The sequence below is a fragment of the Juglans regia genome, chromosome 11 (assembly GCF_001411555.2).
Source record: "Juglans regia cultivar Chandler chromosome 11, Walnut 2.0, whole genome shotgun sequence".
Taxonomy (NCBI): Eukaryota; Viridiplantae; Streptophyta; class Magnoliopsida; order Fagales; family Juglandaceae; genus Juglans; species Juglans regia.
This window is the reverse complement of record NC_049911.1, coordinates 8,201,198-8,212,543: the sequence shown is the minus strand read 5'-3', so window position 1 is coordinate 8,212,543 and position 11,346 is coordinate 8,201,198. Positions and strand designations below refer to the sequence as shown.

At 39.6% G+C, this 11,346-nt stretch overlaps 1 protein-coding gene across 1 annotated transcript; it reads right to left on the bottom strand.

Annotated features, from left to right (window-relative positions):
* Positions 1-100: 100 nt before the first annotated feature.
* LOC108992012 (uncharacterized mitochondrial protein AtMg00820-like) lies at positions 101-424 on the bottom strand. The gene has a single exon (XM_018966446.1). The coding sequence runs from the start codon at positions 422-424 to the stop codon at positions 101-103; it is 324 nt and encodes a 107-aa protein (XP_018821991.1).
* Positions 425-11,346: the final 10,922 nt, after the last annotated feature.

The following is an 11,346-nucleotide window of genomic DNA, read 5'->3' as shown; positions in this document are numbered from 1 at the left end:
AGACATTCTTGACATCGAGTTGGTGAATATCCCAATGGCGAACAAGGGCAATACATAGAATGATTCGGATGGTGCTGAGCATGATTACAGGAGAGATCGTCTATGTACAATTGACACCATCAATTTGGTGGAAGCCATTGACAACAAGGCGAGCTTTCAACCAATCAAGAGTACTGTCGACATTGATTTTGGTCCTAAAGACCCACTTGCAACCAATAACATCCATGTGAGGGGAACGAGGCACGAGTGTCCAAGTGTTGTTGTCTTGGAGAGCTTGGATCTCATCTTGCAATGCTTTGGTCCAGCCAGCATGGTTAAGGGCAAAGTGTATTGTCTTTGATTCCTTGGGAAGGTCAACAATAGTGTGATAGTGGGCGTACTTCAGGTTGGGTTTGCGGATCCTAGCTTGAGAGTTGGTTACCATGTTGTGGGAAGGAGGATCCGAAATGAGTGGATCAATGGGCAGGAAGGGAGCTTGGCAAAGGGAGGAAGGTCATTATGTTGGGCACTAGGAGGCTTGACTTGGGGGTGAAGCCGGAGGAGACAGCTCCACGGGAGTCAAAGATGGTATAGGGGTGGCACCAATCATGGGTGACTTGGAATCAACTGGTGGAAGAGGTACCCGCACATAAGAGACACTAGAGACACTTGTTGGGTTAGAAAGTGTAGAGCTTGGTGAATGCCAGTCCATAAATGTTGATAAACTTTGGTCAAAAGCGGGAGGGAGGCGGAGATTCCCAGGCTATTTGTAAAGGAAGGTGGATTCATAAAAAAACAACATGTTAGAAGATGAAGGTTTGACGAGAGGTGGGGTGTTAGCATTTATACTCTTGGTATTTGTCACTATAGCCCATAAAAATACATGGGAGAGTTTTTGGGTCAAATTTGTTGTGCATATTGTCCCAAGTATATGGGTAGCACTTAGACCCCAAAGACCCGAAGAGATGTGTAGTAAGGATAATGACCATGAAGAAGGGAAAATGATGAGTTAGTATCTAATGTAGTGGAAGGAAGACAATTTATTAAGAAAACATCAGCTGAAAAAAGTTTGACCCAAAAACGTTTTGGAACACCACTTTGAAAAAGTAAGGTCATACCTAATTCACGAATTGTTCGATGCTGTCGTTCCACTGAGCCATTCTGTTCGGTGGTATGAGGGTATGAGTATTGATGGAGAGATCAATACCTTGTTGTTGAAGGTGAAGATTGAGTTGGGCGTTGTGAACTCACCACCACCATCGGTTTGAAATTTTTTTATATATTTGTTGAATTGACGTTCAACAAATTTCTCAAATAAAATAAAGACATTAAAAAATCAGATCTTTTTCATAAAGGAATAAACCACATATATTTAGAACAATAATCAACAAGACATGCATAATATTGAAATTTTCCAACAGATAAAACTAGGGCGGGTCCCCATAAATCACAATAAACTTGATCAAATATAAACGAATAGTAGAAGAGGGTGAAAACATAAGTTTGCTCATTTTGCCTAGCTAACAACTCTCACAAAGAGAGTCGTTTTTATTTTTGTTGAGAACATTAATAAAGCCTTGAGAATGAAGAACACTAAGTGTAGAAACTTGGGGATATCTCAACCGTTGATGCCACACTTCTTGAGAAACAATTCGAAATCCAGTGGAGAAGTGTGCTTCAAGTGGCAGGGACACTACATATAAGTTACCCTTCCGTCGTCCGTTCAACAATGTGCGACTAGTCGTCCTTTCCTTAATAGAGAAACCAACACTGTAAAATTCACAATTGTAAGGATGATCAGTTGTAAATTGGGTAATTGATAAAAAAAAAAATCCAAATCCAGAACAAGTAAAATATCTTTTAATTTAGAGCATCCACAACCGATTCCCTATAAAATTCTCTAAATTTTAAGTAAATACATCGTTTCCTTAAATTTTATCCGAAATTTTACCTAACTTTAAATAACCTCCAACATCTCATCCCCTATTTTTTTTCCCTATTCTATTAAAATTACTTTTTCGTCTTATTTCTTTATTACTTTTTTCTCTCACTTCCATATTTTGTAAACACTTTATACAGTTTTTACCCAAATACAATAATACTTTTTAAATTAATACAGTATTAGGAATAATAATTTTTTCTTAAATATGTGCGATTTCCAACGCAATGATATTTTTTAATATATTTTTGTCCGTATATATAACGGTAATATTTTATTTATATTGTATAATGATAACAATTTTTGTCCTTCATCCAACGTTTCATTCTTTTCAGCCTTCCGCCAATGGTAACATTTGTTGTACTTCCTCCAATGGTAACATTTGTTGTCCTTTCTCTGACGGTAACATTTTGTTGATCATTTTTCCAACGGTAACATTTTGTTGGTCCTTTCCTCAATGGTAACATTTTTTCTCTTCTCTCCAGCGATAACTAAAGTAAGGCATGAATTTAATATTCATGTTAAATTGCATGAATTTAAGTAAGGCATAACTAAAGTAAGTCAAATCCATTCGCATTTAGTGTCGCAAACGTCCTTTTCTCTTATAATTTGGAGAAAAGTTTAGGATTTTCACCCCAGTACATCAATTGCAATTCACATAATAGGGTAATGAAACAACACAAAGCAATGAAACTGCACAGAGCAATGAAACAACATGGTCGTAGTGGAACATCGCAGAGCAATGAAACAACAAGATCGCAATGAAACAACACAGAGCAATGGAACAACTCAGACTAATGAAACTGCATAGAACAATGAAACATCATAGTCGTAATGGAACAACACAGACCAATGAAACAACACTAAGCAATGAAACAACAATGAGCAATTAAACATCACAGTGCAATGAAACTATAGGGCAATGAAACTACACAGAGTAATGAAACAACACATAGTAATAAAACAACACAGAGCAATGAAACAACATAGAGCAATGAAACTGCATAGAGCAATGAACTACACAGAGCAATGAAACAGCACAGAGCAATAAAACTGCACAGAGCAATGAAACAACATGGTCGCAATCCAACAGCACAAAGCAATGAAACAACATAGAGCAATGAAACAACACATACCAATCCAACATCACAGAGCAATTGAACAGCATAGATCGATCCAACAACATGCGAAAATATCTAGGGTTTTTTTTCATAATTTGCAATATATAGATCAGTGGAAAATAGCCCCCCAATCTAAGCATAGAAAATGGAAATCTTAGCACATGGAGGAAAACATTGCTCAGAAAAATCTAGGGTTTTTTCCCCCTAAATTGCAATTCACCAAACAGTGGAAAATAGTTCCAAATCTAAGCATTTTTCTTTTTAAAGAGCAAAGGTCACATGTCCACGAGTGACCCCCTCTCGATTTTATTAAAAAAACTCTCACTTATGGTGGAAGAATACCCTGAGAACTAATCAACACACCGAAGAAATTACAACTCAGATGCCAAAAACAAATTCCTTAACAACCAAAACCAATACATACGAGAAAAAAATTATAAACGTAAATAAGGAAGTTCCAAGCAATCCATGCGCAACAATCCTTTAAGCAACCCGCTTCCTATTTCTGCTCCAGTAAATGACCAACAATTATTATTGGCACCTTGCTTGGTAAGAAAATCCGCAACCATATTAGCTTCTTTGAAATTATGACAAATACTGCAATTCAAGGCATCAAACAACATTTTAACTTCTTCCCAAAATTCCCACAAATACCAAAGGTTACAACCTCCTGCCTTGATCCATCCCACAATGACTACTGAATCTGATTCCACCATAACATTTAAAAGTCCCATTTGTTGAGCCATGTGTAAACCATCCAGGAGAGCACGACCCTTAGCTATTGTATTCGAGGCCACTCCATAGTGTGTTGCAAAACCAGCCCCGCTAGCCATCTTGGGATTACCAAGAGAACTACCATCAATATTAAGTTTAACTCCACCCCTTCTTGGTTTCTTCCATGCAACAACCTTAGCAATTTTCTTCTGAACCGGAACAAGGGGATATTTAATTCCTTAAGAATTTCCTGATATTTATAAGTCATCTGAGTGAATTTCTGGTCTCTATAGAAAACATCTAACACAGCTGTCTTGACCCACCAAACTATCCCTCTCCAATCCGTATTTCTTCATTCCATCAGTGCAGCACACCGTGCTCTCCACAACGCCCAAGTGATAATAATAGGGAGAAGCCTACGGCACACACCTGTTTGTGAAGACAGACATCGAAGCACGTAACCACCATATATTTAAAATCCCCTTCCAAGTTCGGTTATGAGGTAGCCGAACGCCCATAATTGATTCTAGATTTTAGTTGCTAATAACTCCCCATCACCTAAAACATGATCAATTGTTTCTTGTTTTGGGGGGACACACAACAATTACACTTTGAGACCAAAGTAATCTCAAGTTTAGCAATTATATCATTCATGGATAAAGCATCTTTTCTTGCACGCCAACAAACGAAGGACATGTTTTTTGGGATATACTTATGCCATAGCCATTTGCGCCAAGGACAAAAATCCCCATGCGACCTGATAAGCTGCCAATAGGAGTTTGTCGAAAACACCTGATCCGAAGATGGTTGCCAAACCAGAATATCCTTGCCACTTCGTATCTTTCCCGGCCAAGCTATAATTTTTTCAACCAATTGCATAGGTAAAAGGGAAATTAATTTATTCATATCCCATCCAATCGGTGTTCGTAAATCAGCAACCTGCAATGTAGAGTGGCCACCACCTCCTGTGAATCAACAATGGCACCATCTCTCATCCAATTATCAAACCAGAAATTTGCCACCCCATTCCGAATCAAAGTCCGAGCGTTTTTAACCACTATAGGCATAACTGACATGATCTTTTTCCAAAATCGGGAACCAACAACGTGAGAAATAGCTGCAGGATACTCTCCTCTAACATATTTTGCCGTAAACAATTTGGCCCAAAAAGAACTATCGTCAAGTAGTTTCCAAGCGAATTTCATGAATAGTGATGTTTGCACTTTGGCAATATCTCTTATATCCAACCCGCCTTCCTCCACTGGTAAACAAATGTTCCTCCAAGCCACCCACTTCCTCTTCTTCCTTTCCTCCCAGAGCTCCAAAGGACGTTTGAGAAAATAGATGTTAAAGCTTTCAAAACCCCCTTCGGTAAATTCATAACTGATAAAATATGAATTGACATGCTAGATAAAACGAGTTTGATAAGGGTAATCTTACCACCAAAGGATAAAATTTTACTCTTCCACCCTGCCAATTTTTTTTGCACCTTCAACAACAATGGCTCAAAAAGCCGAATGGTGATTCTTCCCACATGTAGCAACACCCCTAAATACACACACGGCGATTTAGCTTCCACAAAACTAGTCAATCGAAGCACCTCTAATTTCCTAGCAAGCGGAAACGTAAAGGAGGAAAAAATAGAAAACTTCGCCGGACTCACCAACTGACCCAACATAGATTCATATGCATGTTTAGTCTTCATCAATTGAGACATAGATTTCTTTTCCCCATTAGAAAAGATAAGAATATTATCAGAATAAAACAAATGAGAAATCAACAAACCTCCATTTGAATTAAACCGTCTGACCTTTGCCTTTTGGAATTCATCTTTGAGCATGCGAGAAAGAAGTTCTTGAGATAAAATGAAAAGATAGAGCGATAGAGGGTCACCTTGGTGGATACCTCAAGAAGGCTTGAAGAAACCTTTCATAGAACGATTTAACACAATCGAGCACATTGGAGCTGAAATACAATTAAAAATCAAACCTTGTCACTGCTCCAAAAATCCCAACCTTTGCATAACTTCCAATAAAAATTTCCAGTTCACTTTATCATATGCTTTCGCCATATCAAATTTAATCATAATGTTCCCGCCCCTCATTTTCTTATTAATGCTTTGAACAAGCTCCTGAGCAATAGAAATGTTATAAAAAATACTACGACCCTTTAAAAATGTCAACTGGTCTTTAGAAATCAATTTCTCCATAATTGGCGAGAGCCTATACACCAACATCTTCGAGAGAATCTTATAGACTACTGAACAAAGACTTATTGGTCGGAATTGTGACAATGTACTAGGTTCTTCAACTTTCAGAAGTAACACAATATTAGTAGCCCCAAAGAAAGTAGGCAACGGCATTCCTTCAAAAAACTCCACAGCCAATCGTAATAAATCTTCTTTTACAATATCCCAAGCATGATGAAAAAAACTTGCCGAAAAACCATCGGGAATTGGGCTACTAGAATTGACCATAGTGCCTCTTTGACTTTCGAAAGAACTGGAACTCGACACAATGACAAATTATCTTCGGCAAAAATAACAGGGGTTAGAAGATTCATACCAACGTCCTCCATATTGTGAGACAACGTCGTAAGATGAGATTGGAAGAATTCAACAGCTTCGTTCAACACTGCATCACCCGAGTCAACCACCCTTCCATCCTCAAGTGAAGCATGAAAAACCGCCGTATTGGCATCACCTTCCAAAATCCAATTTATCTTGGATTTTTGACATCTCATAATCTCCTCTCTAACCATGTAATGCAGGTGTTTTTGCTTACACCGCAGCAACTCAACCTCCATCTCCTGGGAATATGCATGTAAAAGAGACTGTTCTCGAGTCAACAATTCTTCTTCAATCACCTTCAGCTCAGATTGTACCCTGCCAAAGACCTCCCAATTCCATTTTTTCAATACATGTTTTAACATTTTCAACTTCACGCTTACTTGAACAGGGCAACCTTGCACCTCCAGGGTCCAGCAGTCCCGAACTGCAGAAAGGAAGTCCTCATGATAGCACCACATCCATTGAAAACGGAGTGGCTTTGGACCACTCTGACCTTCTTGAAGGAACGTCGTGCTCATTGGACTATGATCAGAAGAAGTGTGAGATAAATACTCCATTCGGCCCTTCTATCTAGTCGAGCCCAAATTCGCCGACCCCCTAACCGCCCATTACTCCAAGAAAATTGGTTGCCAAAATATGTAATGTCTAGTAAACCACATTCTTGAATACAATTATTGAATTCCAAATAAGCACGAGAGGAACGGCAAATACCACCAATTTTTTCTCTTTCCTAACGGAGAATATTAAAGTCACCGCCGATAAACCAAGGCCAATCATCCTCATTAACTTCACTGAGATAGTGCCATAATATCCGACACTGTTGTTGAAAACAATTCACGTACACAAAAGTAGCCAAAACTCGACAATTACCCAAAGAAAACCAACTCGATAACGCTTGCTCCATTATCGAATGTAGCTGAAACTCAATCTCTTCTGCCTGAAATAGCCAAACTTTGCCTCCAATCTCAACCTTATGACAAAAATTAAGAAGATGTAACCACCGTGCCCAACATGAACACTTATTAACCGAGAGAAAAGGTTCTAACAATGCTACCACCGATAGACGATATTTATTAAGAATATGCCGTAAGCTAGCCTTCAACAAATGAACACCCTTATATTCCATATCAAAATCTTCATCAATTCAATAATGTTTATTCGACCGTGTTGTCCGTTCAAGAACAACCATAGGTTTCTTCTTTTTTCCACTCCTCAACTATTTATGCGGAACTTCAATTTCAGGCAGCCAATTCAGCAAGTTCTTCGTCCTCCTCCCTTTCTGATAAAAAACAACCTTGCAATCTCGACCCCACATACTCATCATCTTCTTCAACGCCCCCTTCCGAATGTCGACAAAGTTCATATTCCAATGCTTCATATTCCATTGGAGTTTAATGCTCAACTTGACAAGCCATACACTAGAGAAGTGGTAAGAACTGCTTTGTTTCAAATGGATCCATTTAAATGCCCTAGGCCTGATGGGTTTTCAACTTGCTTTTATCAAAGGTATTGACATATTATTGGTGATCAAATCAGCAAGGCAGTCTTTGAACTTCTTACAAAACAAAACTTGTAGGGGTCTATTAATGACAGTTACATTTGTTTGATTCCAAAGAAGAGCCATCCCACGAAGGTGACAGATTATAGGCCAATCAGTTTGTGCAATGTATTATATAAGATCTATTCCAAGGTACTTGCAAATAGGCTCATACCAATCATGCCCACATTATTAGTAAGTACCAAAGTGCCTTTTTTTCTTTTGGGTAGACTTATTTTAGATAACATTTTAGTTGCCTATGAAACCTTACATTCATTGTCTACGAAACTGTATGGAAGGGAAGAATATATGGCCATAAAGCTTGATATGAGTAAAGCATACGATCGAATGAAATTGCCTTTTGATATGAGCTTGTAGTCTTTCCATTAAATGCACCCATTGCTGACCTTAAAAGTGAAACTACTAAAGCTTTCCAAGAAGTGTATGGCATGTTTAGAAGGTTTTAGACTGAAAAACTACTGGAGTGTGGCTTCATAAAGGATTAAATTACTTAATTTTTGATTAGATTGAGTGCATCAATCTGAGTTCAAGGAAGATAGATTGCAAGGGGGAGAGAGAGAGAGTGAGAGAGAGGGATGTGTAATTGTCGGTGAGGGACAGGAACAATGACGTCAATGCTGGCCACAAACTGACGTTGGCTCTAACGAGCGACGTCAGCTGTTTGCTGGGGATAGGAAAAGCAGGAGCATGTGGTTTGGGGATGGGGAAGGTAGCCTTCTATGTGGAGAGATAGATTGCGAGGGAGAAAAAGATGTGTACTTGTTGGTGAGGGTCGGGAATGGTAAAGACAATGTTGGGGACGGGAACGACAGTGACGATGTCGAACACAAACAAATTTCCATGGAACATGGGTTGGGGACAGGGAAGGCTTTTACGCAGGGAGAAAATTGAACACAAGAAAAATGAAAGAAAAATTAATTTGCTGATGTTGGACAAATTCCTTAATTTGCTTCCACATCTCATTCCTCCTGGACTCAACCTTTCATGGCTTCCCTTCATCCTTGAGTTACAACTTCTTTCCACTGGCTTCACCATATGCTTCAACTACTTTCCATGAAACAGCCAAATATTACTCCCTAAGTCGCTTCCTCGCACCTTACCATCAATCATTAAAAACTATGTCATGCCTCCTCCAGTTGGATTTCAGTTTGGCAACCACTCCCAAATCAATAGAAAGTAACCCTATTTCCCTAATCAAAACATACATCATGCTTCCTCCATGTAGGTTTGAAATTAGAAACATCACTCAACTTACTCAAATCAGAAAACAAGCCTCATGAATTTCTAACAAAAACTAGTGGAAACTAGACTAAGATTTTTAAACATTAAAAGGTGATATATTGCACATTATTATACATTTGTCTCTTTATGGTTATAGTTGTCTCATAAAAACTAATGGTGTTACCTCTCTCTTTTCTCATTAGGTATGAAACAACAACCATCCATGAAATCAATTAAATGTTTCTTTGAGGACTGATGTAACTTGTTGACCATTTCCGTGGATCTTATTGGACTAGAATCGTATGTGGAGGAAATCATGAACATACTTGGTATAGGGCTGGATGATGTTCACTTTACAGGGATTCATAGGGGAATGGATAAGACAATTTTGAAAAAAGGTCATTTATGATAGAGTATCTTACCAATTTGAAGCTAGCAGCTTTATTGCCTATTTTAGAAAAGATACTAGAAATAATTTCTTTACAAAAACAACTTCTTTCTAAGATCTTCATGGAAAGAGAAACAAATACATGGGATGATCATGATGGAATGAATATGATACGAAATAGACTACATTATAAAAAGAGTTTTAGTTCCTTGATGACGTGGATAAGAAAAACATTGGCAGCATTAGTAGGGAGCCATGATTGGTCTGGTCTAAGGGGTAGAATCTTCTTAACAAGTAGAGATATTCATTTGTTGAAAATATATGGAGTGAATGATATCTATAAGGTTAAGAAGTTGAGTAATGATGAAACATTGCAGCTCTTTAGTTTGTCAGCTTTCAAAACACCTCGTTCTGAAGAAACTTTTGTTGAAAAGACGCAGGGCTGGTTCTAGTCTCCACCACGGGGAGACAATACGGACTCTGGCTTGACCCGTCTCCTTGGTCTGCTTACGAGGAAGGTAAGTCTTCACATTCGAGTAGTTGAGGACTACTAGCACTCCATTGGGGAGGGGTCAGAATGCCTCATGCCAAACTACCCCTTTGCCCCCTAAGGAGGTAATTCCAACAGCGATATGGCTGGCCGCTCCTTCGCCGCGATAGGAGTCGGGATAAGTATTAGGGTTGCCTCGGGGCTGGAACCGATCTACCGGGGAGGTAGGTTGTTCAGGCAATCTACTAATAAACCCGCTCCTGCCCATTGACAATGTAGGGAAGGGTAAGTTTTGGGTCAGGTTGACACTGAACTCACTCTTTGTTGTAGTGGAGGTCAAGGTAAGTTATTCGGGTAGCTATGGAGCTGGTCTAGCTCTCTGCCTTGGGGAGACAAGGCAGCCTCTGGCTTGACCTGTTTCCTTGGTCCGTGGAGAGGTAGGTTGTTTAGGTAGTCTGCTACTAAACTCGCTCCTACCTGTTGAGGCCTACGAGGAAGGTAAGTCTTTCCCTTCAGGTAGTTGAGGACTGATCTACACTCCACTGTGGGTGGGATAAAGCAGCCTTAGGCATTACACCCAACCCTTTGGTTCCTCGCGAGGGAGGTAATTCGGATAGCGATGTGGCTAGTCAGCTCCTTCACCATGATGGAGGTCAGGGTAACTTTTAAGGCTGTTGGGGGGGCTGGTCTCGCTCTATTGGACTAAGAGGTTGAGCCTCTTGCTAACCTATCATCCTTAGTGGGGAGGTAGACTATTTGGGAAGTTTGGGACTGAACCCGCTCTCGCCCGTTGACATTGCAGGAAAGGCTAAGTTTGAGTCAGGTTGGCGCTTATCCCACACTTCATCATGGCGGAAGTCGGGATAAGTTTTTCGAGTAGCCTCGAGGCAGGATCCGCTCTCCGTCGTGGGAGGGACAAGGTGGCCTTAGGCTCAACCTGCCCTTTTGGCCCTGTCAGAGATACGTTGTTTGGGCAATCAGTAATTGGATACGCTCCAGCTTGTTGATGCTCACGAGGAAGAAGGTAAGTTTTTTATCTTTAGGTGGCCGAGGGCCGGCCTGCACTCTTCCGCAAGAGGGATAAAGCGGCCTCTGGCGTGACTCGTCCCTTTGGTGTCCCACGGGTAGGTAAATGGTCGATGATGATTTTTTCATGTAGATTACATTGATTGAGAGTTTGTTATGTCCCTAAAACTTGACATCGAAACACAATGCTTCTTTTTTTAGGATCTATAGTGTATGCCCGAAAACATGAATTTACAATAATTAAGCTAGCTTAGCAATGAATTTTCGTAGATTTTATTGTGTTTTAAGCTGCTAGCTTCAAATGGGTAAGATACTCTATCATAAATGAATTTTTTCAAAAT